Source organism: Salmo salar, chromosome ssa19, assembly GCF_905237065.1.
Source record: "Salmo salar chromosome ssa19, Ssal_v3.1, whole genome shotgun sequence".
NCBI lineage: Eukaryota > Metazoa > Chordata > Actinopteri > Salmoniformes > Salmonidae > Salmo > Salmo salar.
Window position 1 is genome coordinate 45,648,242 of NC_059460.1, and position 24,557 is coordinate 45,672,798.

The window sequence follows — 24,557 nt, forward strand, 5'->3', positions numbered from 1 at the left end:
ACTTGAGGCTGTTAAAGAGACAGTGTAGAATGTTCAATGTCGTGCATGTCAATAGGTAGTACTGATGTAGAAACTGATATTGCACAGATGACTCATATCATTGACAGGTTTTTCTTTCAGCTTTTTCTAATAATCAAATGTCTTTATAGCACAACTTGCTTCAAAAGTAACTAGAATTCATATAGGCCTGATATGCTATATGTCAATCAATTACACAGATATTCTGGTGCTCCTAGGCTTTATATTGTGCTCCTAACTTTTTAAAGTTCTATAAAATATTCATGTAGAGCCCTGTATGTGATAGCTATGTGCTCCCATTACTGGTCCTATTGACATTGCTGGAAATGTTAGTAGTGAAGCTGTGGCCAACGTCCCTGGTTGGTCTGTGTTGAATAGGTTGACTTGGTGACTCTGTTGGATGACAACAGTCTCCACATGTGGACCCTCAGAGCTCACCAAGGAGTCTCTGAGCTGCTGGAGATAGGCCGCTTCACACTTACTGGACCACCGGGGTGAGACACACACTACATAACACCCCACCACTTCCTGACTTGATTTCTCTCACACACTCGTTGTATCGCCATGTAAGAGACGCACTGAGAGGCACAGAACTCGATTGAAAATGGTGACATGCACACGTTCAATGACAAACACGTATGCACCTTAAATAGTCTATTTTTAGTTTAACTAACCCATCCACCACCCCCGACCTATTTGGAGGACACACCTTTTTTAGTTTGTAATGCCTTTCTGCTACATATACATCCATTTTTACATACGTGGTACTTTTTATATACAGCAATCACATCACAATAATACTCTACCGAACATGAGCTCTTTAATCCCACCTCTCAGCCCATCCCACCTATCACCATAGACCTTGTTTGGTTTCCATGTGCCATATATTTCAATTGTTCCTTGATGTTTAGCATGAATTTTGATCCTTTCTAATTGTATAGTATCCACAGATTGTCAGCGAAACATGAAAACCTTTCCTACGAGTATTATATTATTGATTGATTTGACTATGGCATTCCAAATCGCCCGACACTGCTATTTGTGAGGTACATTTTAATTGAATGATTTTATTTTATTTTTATACCATTCCTGAACCTGTGACCAGAAACAAGCTACATAGGGGCAATACCAGAATAAATAATCTTGTGATTCTGTCTTTTATCAGGAAAATCTACAGAGCTGAGATTGTTGTATGCCCCTTACAGTGCATTCTAAAAATATTCAGACCCTTTGACTTTTTCCACATTTTGTTAGGTTACAGCCTTATTCTATAATTGATTACGTTTTTTCTCCTTATCAATCTACACACAATACCCCGTAATGACAAAGCAAACACGTTTTTTTGGGGGAGGGCAAATTTATTTAAAAAAATTAAAATGGAAATATTACATTTACATAAGTTTTCAGACCCTTTACTCAGTACTTTGTTGAAGCACCTTTGGCAGTGATTAAAACCTCGAGTCGTCTTGAGCATGATGCGGATCTCTGGATCCGATTGGCTATAAGCGCGTCAGCCTGACCTTCACAGTTCTCTGGATCCGATTGGCTATAAGCGCGTCAGCCTGACCTGCATAGTTCTCTGGATCCGATTTGTTCTAAAATATTAGAGAAGAGGAAAAAGATTAGTTCTTTGTCCATCACCTGCATGCTGCCTATCAACAGAGAGACATATTTCATATCCTTATTATATCCTGTTATATTCCGGCAAAAAGGAACATCCATTCTAACAGCCAATAATGATTCCCAGTAAAAATGTGTTACGCATCACACTACCCATAAAGGGATACAGCCGGGATCAAACCCGGGTCTGTAGTGGAGGCTTTAGCAACGCAGTGCCTTAGACCGCTGCACCACTCGGGATGCCTTATATTTATTACATTACATTATCTTAAATTCTTTTAGCTCCGATTCACATCTGCCAAAAATGGCCGTAATATAATCATAATATACCCGATCTCTACAATTAGGCCATATCAAACAAAAACTACCTTGGTATTTCTAATATACTGCCTGTGCAATCTACAAATGAAATTAATTTTAAAAAATCAGCCTTACCCTTCTTCGCATTCCCTGAATCAAAATCAAATTTAAGTCCATATAGTCCAAAGTTCCGTATTGCCTAAATAAGGTAAAAAAATGGATTAGTCCGCCATGCTCAATTGTTTTCCCACATGTCCAACCTCATGTAAAGTCCACGGTTCCGTAATGCATTAATAAAACTAGTCCATGCATAAAAATGTAAAACAATTGTAAAAATGAATCGATGATTGTAATGTGGTAGTGTTTTATGGGGGACTACTTCAGGAGGTAGGTATCTCTCACAGCTACGTTGGAATCTTCCAGTCCTTGAACATTTGGTTGTTTACCTACAGTTTATTGACCACTACGTGAACATTCTGCTTCTCTGCTCAGAGCCTTTTGAAAGTGGGGTACTGGGCATGTCGTCTCCACTATTTCATGGGGAAATTGTTCATTAATAGAGAAGGGGGTGTTCTTCAGCTCCCTACCCTGTTGTAACAAGGCTCTCTTCATTTGGTAGTGAGTTAGCATAGCTACTATGGGACTGGGCCTTCCCTCCCCTCTGCCACTGAAACGGTCAGCCAGTTGTATCCACCTGTCTTTCATCTTGAGATTGCCTTTCGTGAACACCTTGACTTTTTCCTCCGTTGACTGATTGTTTTAGTTTTCATCCTCCGTTATTCCCATTATATCTATTGTTCTTCATACTCCTTTATTCCCATTATAACAATATTGTTCTTCATACTCCTTTATTCCCATTATAACAATATTGTTCTTCATACTTCTGCACTTTAGAGCAGGTCATTTGGCTTTCATTGTAATATCATTCTGTAGCCTCTCCATAGTGTCTTTGAGCGAGTAGTTTTAAATATCTTATTTTACATTTACTATTTCTTCTTACTGTAATACCCTTTTTAACTTGGTCTTTGGCAGATTCAACCTCTTAACTGTACCCATTTCTCGTTCCCTCCGTCAGTGCTTCTCCCAGTGTGACTCGTGTGACGGCGGTGCTGACCCACTCCTCTGGGGACCTGTTGTTTCTGGGAACAGAGGGGGGACACGTGTTCGTAGTGGAGGTACCGGGCTTCAGAGAACTAGAGGAGAGGAACATTAGCCTGGAGAACGTCACCAACAGGTACACACACTAGTGTACTGCCTTTTATTGGCTCATTGAGTTGGAAATATTTTTCCCCTAAACAGATGGAATCTGTTATTGATTAATGTTAATACCTCCCAGACATTCTCTCACACACGTACACAAACAGTTGATCCATTTTATATTAAAAAAAATATATTGAACCTTTTATTTAACTAGACAAGTCAATTAAGAACAAATTCTTATTTACAATGACGGCCTACCGGGGAACAGTGGGTTACCTGCCTTGTTCAGGGGCAGAACGACAGAATTTTACCTTGTCAGCTTGGGGATTCGATCCAGCAACCTTTCGGTTACTGGCCCAACGCTCTAACCACTAGGCTATCCATAATGATGCTAAAACCCAACCCTGTCGTTTCCTCCCTCTGTAGTTTACCAGAGGACTATGGAGGTCGTAGGAGCTTGGAGCATGTCGAGTCCTTACAGGAGAATCCTGTCAACCCACGCCAGGTTCTGATTGGCTACGGACGAGGCATCATGGTCATCTGGGACCTGGAGCGCCAATCAGCCGTCAAACACATCCCCGCTACTCAGGTACAGTGTGAGTCTCTGTGTTGATGTCTGCGTCTCGAGGGCTCTGGACTTGACTTCCTGTTTGGCTGTGTGTCTCTCTAGCAACTAGAGAGCGTGTGGTGGACGGAGGACGGTGGCCATGTTCTCAGTTCCCATAGCGACGGGAGCTACTGTCGCTGGATGGTGGCCGGGGAGGGGACACAGAGCGAACAGGAGAAGTCTGAAGTACCGTACGGTGAGGGGGCATCACAAGTCAATGTCCTGTTCCTCTCTGTTGAACCTCACAGAACACAGTGACGGGTGAGGACGGTATTGATTGAATGGGTTAGTTGATTGATTGGACGGTTTGTCTCTCCTGTGTAGGCCACTTCCCCTGTAAGGCCATCTCTAAAATCATCCAGCTCCCTACAGAACAAGGGTGAGTTTCTTTCCTTTGTCTGTCTGTGTCCCCTTCCTCTCGCTGCGTCAACCTGTTCCACATGAATCCAACTGTAAAGATCTGGTCGTCTGTCTTCTCCGTGTGTCCAGGCCTCCTTTCCTGTTCCTCAGTGGCGGCATGCCCCGGGCCAGCTACGGAGACAGACACTGTATCAGTGTGATCCACAGTAAAACACACGTGGCTCTGGACTTCACCTCCAGAATCATCGACTTCTTTGTCATCAGAGACGGACCAGACCATACAGGTAGAAAGGCAAGGGGGATACACACACCCACACACACACCCACACACACCCAGTCTAACCCCTCTCCCTCTGTCCAGGCGACCCCAGTGCGTTGGTGGTCTTAGTAGAGGAGGAGTTGGTAGTGATAGATCTCCAGACTGAAGGGTGGCCAGTCATCCAGACTCCGTACCTGGTCCCTCTCCACTGCTCTGCCATCACCTGCTCCCACCATGTCTCTGCTATACCACTGAAGCTGTGGGAGAAGGTCCTGTCTGCCGGAGCACTGCAGAACACACACTACTCTAAGAAGGTAGGTGGCGCGCGCGCGTGCACACACACACACACTGCTCAAGCAAGTTCCTGCACCACACATACAGGCACCCATGCAAACACCTGAGCAGAAAGTCAGTCTGAATTGATGGAGCTCAAATTGACTAAACTCTCTCATCCGCTTTCTCCCCCCATCCCTTCTCTCATCCGCTTTCTCCCCCATCCCTTCTCTCTCTCCTTCTCTCATCCGCTTTCTCCCCCATCCCTTCTCTCATCCGCTTTCTCCCCCATCCCTTCTCTCATCCGCTTTCTCCCCCATCCCTTCTCTCATCCGCTTTCTCCCCCATCCCTTCTCTCATCCGCTTTCTCCCCATCCCTTCTCTCATCCGCTTTCTCCCCCATCCCTTCTCTCATCCGCTTTCTCCCCCATCCCTTCTCTCATCCGCTTTCTCCCCCATCCCTTCTCTCATCCGCTTTCTCCCCATCCCTTGTCTCATCCGCTTTCTCCCCCATCCCTTGTCTCATCCGCTTTCTCCCCCATCCCTTCTCTCTCTCCTTCTCTCATCCGCTTTCTCCCCTTCTCTCATCCGCTTTCTCCCCATCCCTTCTCTCATCCGCTTTCTCCCCCATCCCTTCTCTCATCCGCTTTCTCCCCCATCCCTTCTCTCATCCGCTTTCTCCCCATCCCTTCTCTCATCCGCTTTCTCCCCATCCCTTCTCTCATCCGCTTTCTCCCCCATCCCTTGTCTCATCCGCTTTCTCCCCCATCCCTTGTCTCATCCGCTTTCTCCCCCATCCCTTGTCTCATCCGCTTTCTCCCCCATCCCTTGTCTCATCCGCTTTCTCCCCCATCCCTTGTCTCATCCGCTTTCTCCCCCATCCCTTGTCTCATCCGCTTTCTCCCCCATCCCTTGTCTCATCCGCTTTCTCCCCCATCCCTTGTCTCATCCGCTTTCTCGCCCCATCCCTTCTCTCTCTCATCCGCTTTCTCGCCCCATCCCTTCTCTCTCTCATCCGCTTTCTCCCCCCATCCCTTCTCTCTCTCATCCGCCTTCTCCCCCATCCCTTCTCTCTCTCATCCGCCTTCTCCCCCATCCCTTCTCTCTCTCATCGGCCTTTTCTCCCCCATCCCTTCTCTCTCTCATCGGCCTTTTCTCCCCCCCATCCCTTCTCTCTCTCATCCGCCTTTTCTCCCCCCCATCCCTTCTCTCTCTCATCCGCCTTTTCTCCCCCCATCCCTTCTCTCTCTCATCCGCCTTTTCTCCCCCCCATCCCTTCTCTCTCCCTCTGTCTAGCCGTGGCCTATAACAGGAGGACAGAACCTGTCTCCCGACGCTCCTCAGCGAGACCTACTTCTCACAGGGTCAGTGGACATTCACAGCTCATCAGCTTCATTTCAAGTTTCATTACAAGTTAGCAACATTTAACACAGATACTATGTGGAGACCGTGAATAGGGTTTGAAAGGGTTAAAGTCAAGTTGTTTCTCCGGTTGTTAATTCTCACAAACGTGTCCTAATATCCTCTCTCCCAGGCACGAGGACGGTACGGTCCGTTTCTGGGATGCGTCGGGGGTCTGTCTGTACCCCATGTACAAGCTGAGCACGGCAGGGGTGTTCCTCACTGACGCAGAACCCAATGACAACATGAACCAGTGCACGGAGGGAGAGTGGCCACCTTTCAGAAAGGTGGGGGGGTATATATAAATAACCAAAGTTACCACCATTCTGATGTGTGTGTAATAACATAATGGTGTCCCTGTAGGAAGGTTTGTGTGTGTGTAATAACATAATGGTGTCCCTGTAGGAAGGTTTGTGTGTGTGTGTGTAATAACATAATGGTGTCCCTGTAGTAAGGTTTGTGTGTAATAACATAATGGTGTCCCTGTAGGAAGGTGTGTGTGTGTGTGTGTGTGTGTGTGTGTGTGTGTGTGTAATAACATAATGGTGTCCCTGTAGTAAGGTTTGTGTGTGTGTAATAACATAATGGTGTCCCTGTAGGAAGGTGTGTGTGTGTGTGTGTGTGTGTGTGTGTAATAACATAATGGTGTCCCTGTAGTAAGGTTTGTGTGTGTGTAATAACATAATGGTGTCCCTGTAGGAAGGTGTGTGTGTGTGTGTGTGTGTGTGTGTGTGTGTGTAATAACATAATGGTGTCCCTGTAGTAAGGTTTGTGTGTGTGTAATAACATAATGGTGTCCCTGTAGGAAGGTGTGTGTGTGTGTGTGTGTGTGTGTGTGTGTGTAATAACATAATGGTGTCCCTGTAGGAAGGTGTGTGTGTGTGTGTGTAATAACATAATGGTGTCCCTGTAGGAAGGTGTGTGTGTGTGTGTGTGTAATAACATAATGGTGTCCCTGTAGGAAGGTGTGTGTGTGTGTGTGTGTAATAACATAATGGTGTCCCTGTAGGAAGGTGTGTGTGTGTGTGTGTGTGTAATAACATAATGGTGTCCCTGTAGGAAGGTGTGTGTGTGTGTGTGTAATAACATAATGGTGTCCCTGTAGGAAGGTGTGTGTGTGTGTGTGTAATAACATAATGGTGTCCCTGTAGGAAGGTGTGTGTGTGTGTGTGTAATAACATAATGGTGTCCCTGTAGGAAGGTGTGTGTGTGTGTGTGTAATAACATAATGGTGTCCCTGGAGGAAGGTTTGTGTGTGTGTGTGTGTGTAATAACAAGGGTGTCCCTGGAGGAAGGTGTGTGTGTGTAATAACATAATGGTGTCCCTGGAGGAAGGTGTGTGTGTGTAATAACATAATGGTGTCCCTGGAGGAAGGTGTGTTTCTGTTAGAGGAAATGTTTGTACTGACTCAGGGTGTGATTCGGCTGGTTATTCATTCTGAGACGGTCCCTCTCCTCCCCCCCCCCAGGTGGGTTGTTTTGACCCGTACAGTGATGACCCTCGCCTGGGCGTTCAGAAGATCCATCTGTGTAAATACAGCGGTTACCTGACTGTAGCTGGCACCGCTGGACAGGTGAGTTGACCAGGGGAAACAACCACTGCTCCCTCTGGTGGCCAGGAGTCAAAGCGCAGCGGCGTACATATTTGGGCATTACTGCTGCTGTCTTCATTTCCAACATTCTTTGGCACTAGGTCTTCGCTCCCCATGCCAATCTTTTCCTGAGGCTATTTGGCTCACAGACAGTCACGCATTCAGTGAACGACCCATTTTCCAGACCCAGGCTGCATAGCTCTCCTATATTGTAATATGATAACTAATGAAACTGGTCTCCCATCCTTTTATAGAGCACTGGATCATCAGTGGGAAGTCTTCTCTATTATCTGTCATTAACAACAGAACAGCACACTGATCGTCTGACCTCTCCCTCTGTAGATCCTGGTGTTAGAGCTGAATGATGAGGCAGCGGAACAGACGGTGGAAGCCACGGTAGCTGACCTGTTACAGGGACAGGAGGGCTTCCGCTGGAAGGTAAACAACATTACGTTATAAAAATCTGCGTAAACACTGCAATGCAATTTTTTTATTTAATTGGATTTCATTGAGCATAAAGACTGAGTGATCAATACATTGTATAACGTTTCGGGTAACGTTCTATAACGTCTCTAACCATCTGTCCCTATCAGGGCCACACGCGTCTGGAGGTGAAGGAGGAGCCGGTGAGGTTCCCCCCAGGATTCCAGCCCTTTGCCCTGGTCCAGTGTCAGCCTCCTGCCGTTGTCACCGCCCTAACCCTGCACTCTGAGTGGAAGCTAGTGACCTTCGGGACCAGCCACGGCTTCGGACTCTACGACTACCAGCAGAAAAGCAACGTCCTCGTCAGGTAAGTGTGTTTCTGCATCTTTCTGCCTGTATGTCTTCAATATAACGACAGGTAGTCGAGATGGGATATAGACTACAGTGTGTTAACCCTCCCCTGTAGGTGTACTCTGAACCCCAGTGACCAGCTGGCTATGGAAGGTCCTCTGTCCAGAGTAAAGAGCATTAAGAAGTCTCTCCGCCAGTCCTTCAGGAGGATCAGACGCAGCCGAGTGTCTTTACGCAAACACCACGTCAACAGCGCTGCTAAGGTAAACAACAAAATAAAAATAAAACATGACTGCATATATCCTTATTGAACCAAGTTCCTAAAGATCACAGTTGTTGAAGACAGGAAGTGTCTCAAACAGGCTCCTCTGTCTCTGTGTGTCTAGGTGCAGGAGGCCAATGCTCGTCTGGAGGCTGAGCTAGCAGAGATGGAGTTGGCTCCTGTTCAGAGAAAGATAGAGGCTCGATCCTCAGACGACTCCTTCACTGGCCTCGTTCGCACGCTGTACTTCGCTGACACTTTCCTCTCAGACAGTAAGACAGACAGACAGACACACACACACACACACACACACACACACACACACACACACACACACACACACACACACACACACACACACACACAGACCCTGGGGTATTTAATGTTTGATGTCTCATATTTCTCATTCCTCTCTCGTCCAAAAGGCTCCCATCACACGCCCTCTCTCTGGGCAGGGACCAATGGGGGCTCGGTATTCGCCTACCAGCTCCGCCTACCGCCTGTGGAACGCAGAGCAGAGGACCCCGTCTCCGCCCACCCTGGTGAGAGCATGCCTTTTTCTCCTCTTGTTCATCTCTCTCCCTCGTGCCTCCATTGACCCTCTCCTCTCGTCAATCTCTCTCCGTCGACCCTCTCCTCTCGTCCATCTCTCTCTCAGCTAAGGAGATCCAGCTGATGCACCGTGCTCCAGTCGTGGGCATCGTGGTGTTGGACGGCCACGGTTCCCCTCTGCCTGAGCCCCTGGAGGTGGCCCACGACCTGGCCCGCTCAGCTGACATGCAGGGCTGCCACCAGCTACTGGTCATATCAGAGGAACAGTTCAAGGTGAGAACACGCACATCTTACCCACTCTCACTCATCTGATGGGGAGACTTTATTTGGCCACAGGTTGATAAAGAAACGCAGAATGTTTTGTCCTCCAAGACTTTTAAATGAATATGTAATGTTTGTCTGTTTCCAGGTGTTCACCCTGCCGAAGGTGAGCGCTAAGATGAAGTTAAAGCTCACCGCCATCGATGGTTCGCGCGTGCGCAGGGTGGGCGTGGCCTGGTTCGGCAGCAACCGCTCGGAGGACTACGGTGAGAGCGGCCTCACCGTCCTGACCAATCAGGGAGACCTCCACGTGGTGTCATTGCCGGGGGTGAAATTGCAGGTCCAGTACCCCTGTATCCGCAGAGAGGACGTCAGCGGCATCGCATCCTGTGTCTTCACCAAACACGGACAGGGTAGGGCGAGAGACAACCACACATTTGACCTCTCACAAGCATTTTCCATTTCATGTGTTCAGCTTCTTTCTCCTCTCCAGGTTTCTACCTGATCTCTCCGTCTGAGTTTGAGCGTTTCTCTCTGTCCGCTCGCTGTGTGGTGGAGCCCAGGTCTCTAGTGGAGGTGCCCTCCCAAACGCCCAGCACCACCCTGCCTCGGGCGCAGCCTGACGGGCCGTCTGTGAAGCACAGGTACACTCCCACTGCTTCTCTTTTAGTGGTATTCACTATCGACTTTGGAAGCACTGCTTTCTGACCGTTACTTTTTGATTCAACTAACCTTTTCACGTTTTACTGAAGTTTTTTTTTTTTCTCTGTCATTCCAGAAATTCCACGCGGGACACCGATGACATGGGTAAGATGTAAACAACTACAGTATAATGTTAGCTGTAGTTATGTCACTAGTACTACATCGTGTCTGTGCCTAACAGTAGGAAGGTTTCTGTTAGGCTGTCAGCCGGTCTGTGTGTTGATCAGCTTGCTGCATGTGTGTTTAAGATGACAGTTTGTACACACACACACACACTGGTTGTCGATCATGCTGCGTGTGTTGATGTGCTGACTGCATCCTGCCGTGCTGTTTGTTTACAGAGAGCTCTGCTAGACGTGTGATGGAGCATGCTTTGCTGAATGACGAGAGTGAGTAGCCCGCAGAACATAACCGTAACCAAAACAGCGTTTTAGGATGTGATCACTGTGGGGGATTGAACCAGCAACCTTGATGTTTGCTACTGCCATGATCTCACCAGCTGAGCCACATTGAAGTGTGTCTACTCTAACTGTCCTGTTGGCATCCAGCTCTGTCTGTTACATAGCAACCCACGACCACCTTACTGCATGTTTCATCATAACCAACTTAACTCATGGCAACTGTCAATCATCATTATGTGTCTGTTGTCTGACCTGTTCGTTCCTTACAGCTGTGCTTCAGGAGATCCAGAAGTCTCTAGAAGGATACCAGCCGTGAGTATTCGGCCCTAAAGCCAAGTGTTCATGACAAACCGTTACATTTTACATTGACAGTACCAGTCAAAAGTTTTACAACACCTACTCATTCCAGGGTTTTTCTTTATTTTGACTATTTTCTACATTGTAGAATAATAGTGAAGACATCAAAACTATGAAATAACACATGGAATCATGTAGTAACCAAAAAAGTGCTAAACAAATCAAAATATATTTGAGATTCTTTAAGGTAGCCACCGTTTGCCTCTGACAGCTTTGTAGGTGTGTCCAAACTTGACTGGTACTGTACATTTGAGTCATTTAGCAGACGCTCTGATCAGAGCGATTTACAGGAGCAATTAGGATTTAAGTGCCTTTCTCAAGGGCACAGACAGACTTTTCACCAAGTCAGCTCAGAGATTCGAACCAGCGACCTTTCGGTTACTGGCCCAATGCGCTAAAGCGCTAGGCTAGCTGCTCCTTCCAAGGTGTTTTGTTGGTACTCATTTGTGTTTGCTACAGGACGTTCCTGGAGAACAACGTGAAGAGTGCTCTCGCTGGAGGGAAGGTGCTGACCAATGGAGGTGAGTTTGATATGATCAGTGAAGAACTGGGTTCAAATATTATATTTTCTGCCCGTGTTAGAGACAGCTATATCAGTCCTCTAATACAGGACTAGTAAAGGCCCAGTGTTAGACAGCTATATCAGTCCTCTAATACAGGACTAGTAAAGGCCCAGTGTTAGACAGCTATATCAGTCCTCTAATACAGGACTAGTAAACGTCCAGTGTTACAGACAGCTATATCAGTCCTCTAATACAGGACTAGTAAAGGTCCAGTGTTACAGACAGCTATATCAGTCCTCTAATACAGGACTAGTAAAGGCCCAGTGTTACAGACGGCTATATCAGTCCTCTAATACAGGACGAGTAAAGGCCCAGTGTTACAGACAGCTATATCAGTCCTCTAATACAGGACTAGTAAAGGTCCAGTGCACTACTTTAGTGAGCATTTTGAATTCCTCTTTTATAGTGACCTCACTGTGAACCTGGCCTCGACTGTGACATACCCACTAGGATGACAGTCCATTTAAATGAATGTTGCCGGCCTACAGTGGGAGGGAGTTTACATTTTAATAATCTCTCGTTGACAGACACTACCTAAACATAACTAAGCATCTGACCATATTACGCAAGCTTTTAGTTCTGGGTTAACCGAGATGAATGAAAACGTGACCAGACAGAGATCACATGAAGCCGCAATACTTGTCCCAGTGAACCAATCAGGAGAAAGGAAGACCATCACACCTAGAACTATACCGAACCAAAATATCAACGCAACATGCAACAGTTAAGGTTTTACTGAGTTACAGTTCATATAAGGAAATCAGTCAATTGCAATAAATAAATTAGAACTTAATCTATGGATTTCACATGACTGGGCAGGGGCACAGCTATAGGTGGGCCTTGGTGGGCCCAGCCAATCAGAATGAGTTTTCCCCCACAAATCGGCTTTATTGCTTACAGAAATACTCCTCAGTTCCATCAGCTGTCTGGGTGGTTGGACTCATACAATCCCGCAGGGGAAGAACCCAGATGTGGAGGTCCTGAGCTGGTGTGGCTACACGTGGTTATGAGGCCGGTTAGACATGCTGCCAAATTCTCTAAAACGACTGAGGCTGCTCATGGTAGAGAAATGAACATTCAATTCTCTGGCAACAGCTCTGGTGGGCATTTCTGCAGTCAGCATGCCAATTGCATGTTCCCTCAAGACATCTGTGGCATTGTGTTGTGTGACAACTGCACATTTTATTTTTATTGTCCATCACAAGGTGCACCTGTGTAATGATCATGTTTAATCAGCTTGTTGATATGACACACCTGTCAGGTGGATGGATTATCTTGGCAAAGGAGAAATGCTCACTAACAGGGATGTAAACAAATTTGTGCACAGAATTTTAAAGAAAAGGGCTTTTTTTGCATATGGAACATTTCTGGGATATTTTATTTCTACTCATGAAACATGGGACCAACACTTTTTATATTGTGTTTATATTTCAGTATATTTTCAAATACCTAGGTTAAATGCTTGGGAGTGTATTTTAGTCAATATATTTTAGTTTTTTTCAAATATTTTCCAAGTGTATTTCCAAATGCACAAAAATATTCAGCCACTGAATGCCTACTATTTATGTCAAAGTAACAGATATTTGGACCCAGGTCTGAAATGGTATTATGAGTATCACAATGGTGGTGATGATGATGATTGCTATGACAATGGCATTGAGGCTGTTCATTTGTTTTGCTCATGTCTTTTTCTCTCTCTGTCTCTCAAGACTGAGCCAATCCTTCCTGGTCATGAGACGTCGTGGAGTCTGCCTAGCAAACTACGCCAACACTACTAATACTGCCACTACTGACCCCTGAACCATGACCCCTAGCCCCCAGAGACTGAAACCTCACCCCCTAACCCAAAAAGACTGACTCACTGTGTGTCCCAAATAGCACTCTTTTCCCCAAGTAGTGCACTGCTTTTTACCAAGCCCATATAGGGCGAGTAGTGTATGAGGACTAGGGTGTGATTTGTGCCCATCTAGAGAGGAGACAGGGTCCACCGGCTGTGCCTAGAGACCAACCACTGTACTGTAATACCATCCTACACTTGGTACCTCTACACCTGCAACACAGTGGTAATGATATGGTCATTCCGCTGACACGCTTGTCCAAAGCCACTAACAGTTCAAACACATTCACACACAAGCCATAATTGCATTTAACACACCCTACTCGCTCACCCACCCATTCTCTCCTCACCCCGACCCCAGTCACGGCCTTCCGACCTTCAGCCTTTCACCATTTGAACCCAAGCTGACCTGTGGAACTCTGTTTCGTCCAATCCCAACCCTGCCTCGGCACATCCTCGCTTGCCTTCGTCTCCGAGAGAGAGACAAGGTTGGAGACTGGGAGATACAGGGAGGAACAATGGACATGTTTTTATTCCCATTTTATTTGTAATTTAATTTGACATGTGATTTTAGTATTTTTGTTTTGATTCAACCTACAATCTAGATGGATTGGGGGGGGGGGGGAATTGTACAAGAATGTTTAGAAAGTGACCTGTTTGACATGGTAGTTTGTTGCTAATGCTGACAAGACATTGTTTGGGGCGAATCAGAACAGTTAATTCTAAACCAAACCTAATCCTAGAACATCAGCCTGGCAGCCAGAAAAATAACCCGTATCCACAAAGCCTCTGAGTAGGAGTGATGATCTAGGATCAGTTTAGGTTTATAAGATTATATGGACAGATCCTAGATCAGCATTCCTTGTGTATACATGCCCTGTTCCTGCTTTAGCCAACCTCAGAAACTGATCTAACTACCAGACTAGTCGTGCAAGACCACTGTGCCGTAAATATCTCCCCAAGCGGTTTTTGCTAACTAACCTCCCTCTTTGCCTCCCCTACCGTCCGCTCGTTAAGGTGTAATAACCAGTTATAAGTTATAACCTGTCGTAGGTACTTGTCCACTACCGTGTAGCACACAATGTCTAGGGGAACAACTTTCTATGGGGGTTTTGCATTTTTATCATGTTAAACGTCTTTTGTTTTGAACACCGCATTGAATAATGTAATTTAGGAATGTAATTTTAAGATATTGTAGTCAAATGTTTAATATATATATGTACTATATGATGATTCTAGGCCTGCAGTTGGGCCTGTTTTGTTAATGGGGGTTGGCTGCTATAGTCGGATCTTACAAGGAAATATTTTGGTACTGTTTCTCCGAAATGCTGGGTATTTTAGCATTTTATGGTCTCTAGAATATATTTTTGTAGTGAATGGTCGAGTATGAGAACCCTAATTTTTGGATTGCTAACTTTCACACTACATAATGTCCTGCTGGAAAATGAATACAAGTTTTTTTTCACAAGAGTTCATGTCTGTTCCTTTCTATGAAGTTGGACTTTATTGACTGCTTGATTGAACATTAGGGTTCCTGATTCAAGCCTTGCTCTGACTCTCCTCCCCTTTAATCGGCACATTCACAACAAGGTATGTTCATCCGAGGGTATACCCTGAGCCTGGTGAGTTTGGTGCTGGCCGGTCAAGTGGATAAAGTAGGGATCGGTTGTCATACAAGCACAGCCAAGCGTTTTAATTATCTATTATTGAGCAGCACTAATTGGCTGGTCCACCATCGCTTTGCTGAAACGTAACATCTCCTATAAGATTGCTCTCAAAGACCAGACCGTTCACTCTGTAATGGTGGTGAAAGGGAGAATGTATTTATTGTCAGCTCAAACATGACACAAAGCACCTTGGCCCATATGGACTATAATGATCTCTGCCAGAATGTTCTGTTTAGAGCATATTTGTTTACTCATGTAGCCAATCAAATGCCATTTTATATTGCTGACAGTTACCTGGTCCATAAGTAAAACATTTTCAGTTGCATGTTTTGTAGATGAGATATAATGCTCTTGAACTGATAAAAGGTGATATGAATTTACTGTGAAGAAGAGGGGGAGGAAAATGAAGCAAGAAATAGGAGAGCTTAGCCTGTGCATTCCAGAGCACAGATGGTATCTCTATCCAAGAGAAGGCACTGCTCTTTCATTCTATCCATCCCTCCGTCTCTCCCTTGTCTGTCATCAGCTATTGTCAATCTCTACACACCTGCTCTCACCGTTCCACTCCCTCGTTCACCAGCGACACCTGAATACCTATAGAGGTGGCACATCATTTAGACCCATCTACCGCTGGTGTTACTTCAAGCGGAGATCAAACAATTATAACCACGTAGGATGTTTTTATTTTTTTGCAATGTAATAAATTATTATTAAAATGTTTAACATTAACCAAAAAACAAAAATCTGAAATTATTTTTGTCTTTGTGGTAGTTAATCGTAGCAAGTCCTATGTGGTGTGCTAATACACTTCACTACACAGTACAGGAACTATGATGGTACTTTTGTGATCCTGTAGCTAATGGGGTCAGTAGCTAAACTTGATCTAACCTATGGCCTGTGTGTCAAGTGGGGATCAGGGTGTAAAACATCAAACTGTGTCCTAATGCTGACTGACTCTGGTTGACAAGCTCGTTACATGACCTGGTGTACTTGTCTATTAAGATATCTGCATTTATGTAATAAAGACATTTTGTGGGTTAATTCATTCAGATTGGCTGGGCCTGGCTCCCCACTCAGTTTGACAACCAGCGTCCCTGACCCAGCTGGGGTCTGAAATCCAAGATGGCTGACAAACCCGTAACAATAGAAACCCATTAAAGCAGAGGAAGGAGCTCAGACTCTGAAAGGTGATGACAACAAAGACAACGATGCTTCTTCCCCAGTGGAGACGCAGGAGGATGAAGCTACCTCAGCTACATCAAAAAACCCTAAAGGCCCATCATTGATGATGCTGTTGAAAGCAAAAAGAAAAGTCCTCAAAGCCCATCTGACAAAGGAGAACAGGAACGAGCGAAAGAGGAACAACAAGATGGCGAAGAAAACATTGGCCTCAACAGGAAAAACATTGGCCTGGTCCTGGGCAGAGTCAAGATGGCGTCTATTCGATACAGGACCAGTAAGCTGCTGGCAAAGCCTGGAGAGGAAGCAGCTACAGCCAGGTCTACAGATGCAGTCTCAGCCAAACCCACGGACCGTCTCATCGCTTGTAGGAATGGCGTGATGACTCTACGACATGTCTCGGGCTGGATCAGGGGGAAGATGCCCAAAGGGTTCAAACTGAGCAGTGACCCAGGTTATTGGTGTCTCCCACTGGCTCACTCTCCAAGCCATCAAGCAGAGGGAGGGAGCCACCTGCTCAAACACAGGATGACCGTGTGTGGCTAGTAATACCAGCTTGGCCAGCAAGAGCAGAGTCTCTGGATCCCCACTCCACCTTCCCTCCAGCCACCATCGTGCTCCCCAGAATAAACAAGCTGGGCAAGGCCAATGGAATCCTGCCAACACAACCAGGCCAGCCAGTACAGCCTGCTGGAACCAGACCTCACCCTCCTCAAGTGTTAAAGGTTACAGATGATTAATGAATTTAATTGTTTAATTTTTATCATGATAATAGCTCACAGTCCCCCCTCACAGCCTGGTTATGTATACGGCTCACTCAGTTATCAAGAGAGCCATTATCACAATGTAGCAATTATCGTGATCATAGCCGATGTATTATCATGAATTATTATCATGATACAAAACCCCACTACCGCCCCAATCTGCCCTACCCTCAGGATACCCTCCTGCCCTAGCAGATAGTGGAGAAGCTGACCAAGTGGACAGTGTATGAGGATGGGGAGCAGGCCAGGATGGGAGAGGAGTCTGGGGGAACCTGCTCAGGACATGCTGGAGAGCTGCCTCAACAACACAAAGGGATTAGAAACAACTGCCACCCATTGATTAACACCCAATATATACAAACAAATGCTTGCTTACCCTGACAAAGACACTATTGTTGAATGATGTGAGGAAAATTCATAATTTGAAAAGCCTTTATTTTCGTAGCATTTCCATGTAAATAACTGGAGGAGCAAACCGTAACTCCTAATGTTACGAACCTACCAGATGAGCTAAATTACTTCTATGCTTGCTACGAGGCAAGCAACACTGAAGCATGCATCAGAGCATCAGCTGTTCCGGACGACTGTGTGATCACGCTCTCTGTAGCCGATGTGAGGAAGACCTTTAAACAGGTCAACATTCACAAGACTGCAGGGCCAGACATATTACCAGGATGTGTACTCCGAGCATGCGCTGACCAACTGGCAAGTGTCTTCACTGACATTTTCGTCCCTGACCGAGTCTGTAATACCAACTTGTTTCAAGCAGACCACCATAGTCCCTGTGCCCAAGAACACTAAGGTAACCTGCCTAAATGACTACCAACCCGTAGCACTCATGTCTGTAGCTATGAAGTGCTTTGAAAGGCTGGTCATGGCTCAACTCAATACCATTATTCCAGAAACCCTAGACACACTCCAATTTGTATACCGCCCTAGGAGATCCACAGATTATGCAATCTCTATTGCACTCCACACTACCCTTTCCCACCTGGACAAAAGGAACACCTACGTGAGAATGCTATTAATTGACTACAGCTAAGCGTTCAACACCATAGTGCCCTCAAAGCTCATCACTAAGCTAAGGACCCTGGGACTAAACACCTCCCTCTGCAACTGGATCCTGGACTTCCTGACGAGCCGCCCCCCAGTTGGTAAGGGTAGGTAACAACACATCTGCCATGCTGATCCTCAACACAGAGGTGCGTGCTCAGTCCCCTCCTGTACTCCCTGTTCACCCATGACTGCATGGCCAAGCACGACTCCTATTTTGTTGCATTACGACCTGTAATTTAAATGGATTTGTATTTCATGTAATGGACATACACAAAATTGTCCAAATTGGTGAAGTGAAATGAAAAAAATGACAAAAGTCTGGATAGCCATTTGATCAGCTGTTCAGGAGTCATGGCTTGGGTGTAGAAGCTCTTTAGAAGTCTCTTGGACCTAGACTTGGCACTCCGGTACTGCTTGCCGTGCGGTAGCAGAGAGAACAGTCTATGACTAGGGTGGCTGGAGTCTTTGACAATTTTTAGGGCCTTCCTCTGACACCGCCTGGTATAGAGGTCCTGGATGGCAGGAAGCTTGGTCCCGGTGATGTACTGGGCCGTACACACTACCCTCTGTAGTGCCTTGCGGTCGGAGGCTGAGCAGTTGCCATACCAGGCAGTGACGCAATCCATCAGGATGCTCTCGATGGTGTAGCTGTAAAACCTTTTGAGGATCTGAGGACCCATATCAAATCTTTTCAGTCTCCTGAGGGGGAATAGGTTTTGTCGTGCCCTCTTCACGACTGTCTTGGTGTGCTTAGACTGTTAGTTTACCTCTACCTATATGTATATATTACCTCGACTAACCTGTGCCCCCGCACATTGACTCTGTACCCCCTGTATATAGCCTCGCTACTGTTATTTTATTGTTGCTCTTTAATTATTTATTTTTCTATTATTTTGTTTATTTATACTTCAATTTATTTTAGTAAATACTTTCTTAACCAACAATGCAGTTTATAGAAATATAAGTGTTAAGGGCTTGTAAGTAAGCATTTCACCGTAAGGTACCGGAGTTTTGTATTCGGCTCATCTGACAAATAGAATTTGATTTAATGCTGGTTCAATATGTAACACAGAACCTATTCGCTGTCAGTCAGTGTTTACTGACTAAAACCCATCAGAGACCTCTACTAGTCGATTTGTTTGCCAGTCAGTGCCAATACAACAGAGCAGAGCACAAATAAATGCTGATTCAGACCTACCGTATGTCAGCTATCACAGTCAGACCTTTCCATAAATACAGGTGTATTTGTTTGCCTGTAGTCGAGTGGCTACGAGGGGGAGATGAGGCTGGGGGATAGGGTTAGAGGATAATGCAAAGAGAGTAACTACAGTTACAGAGTAGCACAAGAAGATAGCAAAATAATGAAGGTAAGTGGGTTAGAAGAGATGAGACATCCATTGTGCCTGGTTCTGTAAGGGGGCCGTGTGGCTGACGCATACCCGTTCTGGGCTCACCTTTCCCAAGTAGTGATGGCAGGGACTGACCTGGCTGTGGAGGTGGAGGAACTGTCCCAGCTACACTACAAGTGAGAGCTAATGCAATGCACAGCCAACACAAACACGCACACCTCTGTGTTAACTGGTGTTTGTCTTTAGGGAGGTGTGTGAGAGCTTTCTGCTGCTGAATCTGAAGATGAGGTTTTACCGTGACGCCATCTACGTAGGTAACCCTACAACTGAAACTGCTGCCCTGGCAGGAACTAATGGTAATCCTTAATAAACTCCAGGAAGAGTAGCTGCTGCTTTGACAGGAACAAATGGGGACCCCTAATAAACCCCAGGAAGAGTCGCTGCTGCCTTGACAGGAACTAATGGGGACCCCTAATAAACCCCAGGAAGAGTAGCTGCAGCCTTGACAGGAACTAATGGGGACCCCTAATAAACCCCAGGAAGACTAACTGCTGCCTTGACAGGAACTAATGGTGACCCATAATAAATACAAATACAAAAGAGTGACACAACGATTACTATTACTATGCCACCAACCTGAGTAACGGCAAAGTAACAAGCAGAGACTAGTGCCAAGGGAACCCTCCTGTTGCTAATGCAAGTCTGTGGAAGTTTCTGTATTGATGCAATCATGTCTATGCCATCGCTGATGCTGCCTTCAGCCAATCTCAGAGCTCACCAAAAGAACAGTTGATCGTCATAAAGTACGTCAGAGGCACCAGTTTATTTCTTTCTCTCTTTAGAGTACGGTATTGGTCTGTCCTCTAGTCTACAGTCTGTTGCGTCTTTCTATAGCGGCCAGAGTGGATCAGGTAAGACTGAGGCCACCAAGCGGATAGTCCAAGTCTCGGCTTTATGTACCAGGGCAGGAACAATAACCTCAGAGAGCCCATGGAGGTGCTGACGATCTTTCAGAGTTTTGGTAATGCCAAGACCGTCCTCAACAATAACTCTAGTCGCTTTGGCAAATACCTTCACCGCCACATTCTCCACTAAGTCCTCCTCTGGTAACTTCTTCTCTTTCACCCATTAGATAAACAAGGTTGTGTTCAATTGGCATAAAATAGGAGAAAACATTTATTTCTATCATGTTATAGGTCGACATTGGTGTGGTGGTGGGGACTTCAATGTCAAAGTTCTTCCTTGAAAAGTCACGAGTTGTCTTCCAGGTGAGACGATTGGGTGCGTATTACTCCTAGCCTCAGTCTGTACTGAATCAGAGACTTGGTTCACCAGACTTTTACTGTATTGTCATCAGGCCAACGAGGAGAGGAACTACCATGTGTTCTATGAGCTGCTGGCAACGATGAACGACTGGGATAAACAGGAGCTGCAGGGAGCAGAGACATACTACTACCTCAATTAGCAGAGTCAGGTTTATACTGGGCTGAAGAAAAACCCTGCACATTCCAGCCCTCTGGGCGCAGACATAGAGTCCAGGTACTGACCCAGCCATGCACTGCCGTGTGTCTGAGTGAAATCCTCCACTGTATATTTGGAGTTAATGATACTGTGAAGAACAGCACAGAGTGATAGTGAGCTATCCTCTATCTCTCTCTCTCCTCCAACACACGCCATAGCCAAGGCCCTGTGCTGTTTGATTGGCTGTTGGAGCCATACAGAGATGGACAGCACCGTGGGCATAGCGGAGCTCTACGGTAATGCGCTAAATAAAATACATCCGTCAAATTCATAAGGGGAAAAAAATACATTTCGATGGGAGCCAATAGTTCACAATGATAGAGCCTCTTTCTGTCCACAACATCAATCCATTGCTGTTGTAGCCTTGTTATCATGCAATAATGAATACCCATATTTAGTTATTTATTAAAATTCATTAGATTTAGTAACTGTCCCTTCTGATCAGGCTACAGGTAATAAAACAAACACTTGCATTTTTTTTATCAAGCTGTTAGGGATACAGGTATCCTGTGTGTGTATTTGTTTTCTTTCCTTCTGCCCTAGTCACAGGTGTCACTCATCGGTCGCCAATCAGAAGACACACCTGCTCCTTTTCCCTTACCCAATCACATCCCCTTTCTCTTGGTTTAAAATAATCCCAATCAGTTGTCTCTGGAGGGATCTCGCTTTTGTTTTTGCACCTACATGTCACATTTGTCCGTTATTATGTATTGTTATGGTGTATGACTGTTTGTTTGTTGGTAGGAAAAGGGGATAGCAAGACAAGTCGCCCATGGGCATACATTACCCGTAGGAAAACATTGTCTAAGAAACCTAGTTAGAACTGGGCGGACCACCCTCTGTATTTTATTGGTTAGTTAGCTAGCGGTTATTGAAGCAAGTAATACTAGCTTAGGGGTTTTGGGATATTTATTATTTCTTTCCATGGGTCCAGCTCAGCCCCCTCACCCCCCATTACCGTGTGTTTAACAAATAAACCGTAAGTGTTTGAAGGTAGGTTTAGGTTGTCTGTGGATTTATTTTAGTTCTCACTGTTCCTTTTCACTGTTATGATTTGCATGAGATATGTTACGGGTCTTGTTTCCATCGCCCCTAGACTGCAGGGCAAAATGGGTTCGTAACACAAGCATAGATTCAGTTCATATCCATATCATTAATATTATCAGGTGATTAAAGGGTCGTTCAAAATTGAACTAAGCAAGCTGCAAAATCGTCCAGTTTATATCTTAAAACAAATCAATGGCTGCTATAACTTTCTAAGAAAAAAAACATGACAATAGTTGAAATCACAATCAGAAACAGTCAGTAACATAGACCCAATGCTATTGAAATGACAATCAAATCCCGCAGGTCATCCAATTATAACGGTCTGTAGTTTTAATTTTAACATCTGACATATAATACGGACACAATTTACCAGAAAATAGCCTTAAAGTCCAGTCAAGTGTTTCTTCACAGAGATTTCCACATGCGCAAAAGGGATCTATCATAGCAGCCAAACAAATTAAATTGACATCCATTGACTCAAAACCAGATCTTGCGCCTTGTAATAAAAGCAGATTATCTTTTCTCATGCAACATATTTAAATTACTTTACTACATCACAGTAGCTCCGCAAAGATAATTTGTTTGACGCTAACCCTAATTTGGCTTTGTATGACGTATAAATTACGTCGAGATTCCATCTTAATTCACTGTACCTGTATGGGAAAAGGATCTATTCAATAAATATAGCAACTCATCTCTTACTGGAAAAAAATACATTTTTTTCAGGCATTAAGGGCAGTTTCTCTAAATGTATTACCTGGACGGAAAATATCCCATAAGTATTTAGACAGTCATATAATGCTTCAACCTTATATCAAATGATCCATGAAGGAGACCAAGTCAGAAAAAACTCGTATTAACTATTTTCCCACCAGACATACGTCTATGTCTGGGTGCGCAAGTTAGTATATTATTCATCATTTAGTTCCATCATTACTTCATCAAATCTCTAGTAATCGATTATACACACATACAATTTGTCGCATTTTCACAGAATCCATACATAACGTTAGAATCCTAGGTACTCACATTAATGAACCACTCCATGTGCATTTCCAACGACTCCCGGTTGCTACACGGCAGCTCTGCAAACACTCCCAGCAGAATCCATAAACTCTAGACTTCCACAATTATAGACTTGCCCTTACCCCGTGATATTCTATGATGGGCAGTGATGGACGGAACCCCAAGATAACGCTATATATCGAAACGTATTAAACACATTTAAATCACACATTTCAATATATTATTATGATAATTTCTGTATGTTATTTATCCAAACTTCAGATGAACACTTATTTCTACTCTCATATCACATTCACACACACACACAGGAACACGAACACACAGGGGAATGAGGCAGACGAGGAAAACCGGTTAGCGCTGTTTTTAGATTTCAAAATCTTGGTCACTTGTAAAGGGTTTCCAATATTACCCTCAGAGCATTGCCTAATCAATAGCCCCAGAATGGGATGTTGTCTCCACACGGGAATGTTACCTATTGCAACAACTGTGATACAACTCCTTTTATGTTTACCCAAATATGCAAAATTGTTTCCTATCTAATTATGTAACACAGTCCCAAAAATCCAATTGTACCTTGTATTCCCTAAACTCTACTTCAGGTGAAGTTTCATAAAGATCTAAATTCTCACGACATCTACCAATAGTAACCCAGGGCATGCATGTTTACCTTATTTACAACAAAACATTTTATTCATTACATTCATAAATTGAGCTTCACCGAGCCAAATGTTTAGCACTCTGTCATTTGTACACTGGTCCCTTGCTCCACATAATACATTGAACTTCACCAAGCCAAATGTTTAGCACTCTGTCATCTGTACTCTGTTCCCTCGTTCAATGAGCTTCGCCAAGCCGAGTGCACTCGCGCTCTGGTCCTTCACTCCACACCACCACACCACATCCTACTGTGATCAAATCAGTACCACGGAGCTGGAATCTTGGTTTCCTGCAACTGGCTAATTAACAATTATGTCCAAGGATACCTCACTTAAACACTCTCATCAATTCAACTCAGTCTTTCCAGTTACGTCAACTGTGGCCCTCCTAAGGAAGACCTCGCTCCGAGTGTACCCTCAACAGGGGATTCAAATTATTTTTTTGATACTATGTTCGGAGGTGGTATCCACCCGCCCAGTCTTCCTGTTGGATCCTTAGGCAGATCTTAATCTGCTCCTCCTCAGGAGTGCGACTTCCCTGTGGTCTCAATTTGGAGCCCCCTGTGCACAGTTTTACCCAGGTCCTCAGGAACGGTCAGCGGGTGGAGTTACACCTCCTGGCAAGCTCGCCAAGAATGTGGTGGAAATTCTACCCTTAATCAATAATGAGAGGCAAAATGAACAATCAATCAAGGTATTACTTTTATTAAAAGACTTATGAGGAGGCTGGTTATAACAAGGAGGCTGGTCGCCCCTCCCCCGCAGGTGGTGGAGTGAGAGCCCCCTGAGTGGAGTTAGCTTCTGGGTTTTATACTATCTCAGGTGCAACTTCAGTTATGACGTACAATGGTTCCAAACACTAACCCCACACATCCTGTGCCAGACCTTGGCCCAAAATACAAATAACTTGTTTTGTTCAGTACTAAGAAGTTAGGACATTTGTTGTTACTTAG

At 45.0% G+C, this 24,557-nt stretch overlaps 1 protein-coding gene across 2 annotated transcripts in view; it reads left to right on the forward strand.

Annotated features, from left to right (window-relative positions):
* LOC106578897 (LLGL scribble cell polarity complex component 2) overlaps positions 1 to 14,809 on the forward strand; it is a 31,757-nt gene extending 16,948 nt beyond the window's left edge. For both annotated transcript variants that reach the window (XM_014158137.2, XM_045702371.1), the window contains 23 exons: positions 397 to 512; positions 3,014 to 3,172; positions 3,565 to 3,727; positions 3,809 to 3,941; positions 4,070 to 4,124; positions 4,235 to 4,389; positions 4,467 to 4,678; positions 5,934 to 6,001; positions 6,172 to 6,325; positions 7,508 to 7,612; positions 7,973 to 8,068; positions 8,224 to 8,420; positions 8,520 to 8,667; positions 8,791 to 8,938; positions 9,092 to 9,208; positions 9,325 to 9,491; positions 9,628 to 9,892; positions 9,973 to 10,123; positions 10,258 to 10,286; positions 10,523 to 10,570; positions 10,852 to 10,894; positions 11,399 to 11,460; positions 13,212 to 14,809. In XM_014158137.2, coding sequence (XP_014013612.1) covers positions 397 to 512; positions 3,014 to 3,172; positions 3,565 to 3,727; positions 3,809 to 3,941; positions 4,070 to 4,124; positions 4,235 to 4,389; positions 4,467 to 4,678; positions 5,934 to 6,001; positions 6,172 to 6,325; positions 7,508 to 7,612; positions 7,973 to 8,068; positions 8,224 to 8,420; positions 8,520 to 8,667; positions 8,791 to 8,938; positions 9,092 to 9,208; positions 9,325 to 9,491; positions 9,628 to 9,892; positions 9,973 to 10,123; positions 10,258 to 10,286; positions 10,523 to 10,570; positions 10,852 to 10,894; positions 11,399 to 11,460; positions 13,212 to 13,216 — 2,796 coding nt within the window. In that variant the 3' untranslated portion in view covers positions 13,217 to 14,809. The remainder of the gene's footprint in view (positions 1 to 396; positions 513 to 3,013; positions 3,173 to 3,564; positions 3,728 to 3,808; positions 3,942 to 4,069; positions 4,125 to 4,234; positions 4,390 to 4,466; positions 4,679 to 5,933; positions 6,002 to 6,171; positions 6,326 to 7,507; positions 7,613 to 7,972; positions 8,069 to 8,223; positions 8,421 to 8,519; positions 8,668 to 8,790; positions 8,939 to 9,091; positions 9,209 to 9,324; positions 9,492 to 9,627; positions 9,893 to 9,972; positions 10,124 to 10,257; positions 10,287 to 10,522; positions 10,571 to 10,851; positions 10,895 to 11,398; positions 11,461 to 13,211) is intronic.
* The last annotated feature ends 9,748 nt before the right edge of the window (positions 14,810 to 24,557 follow it).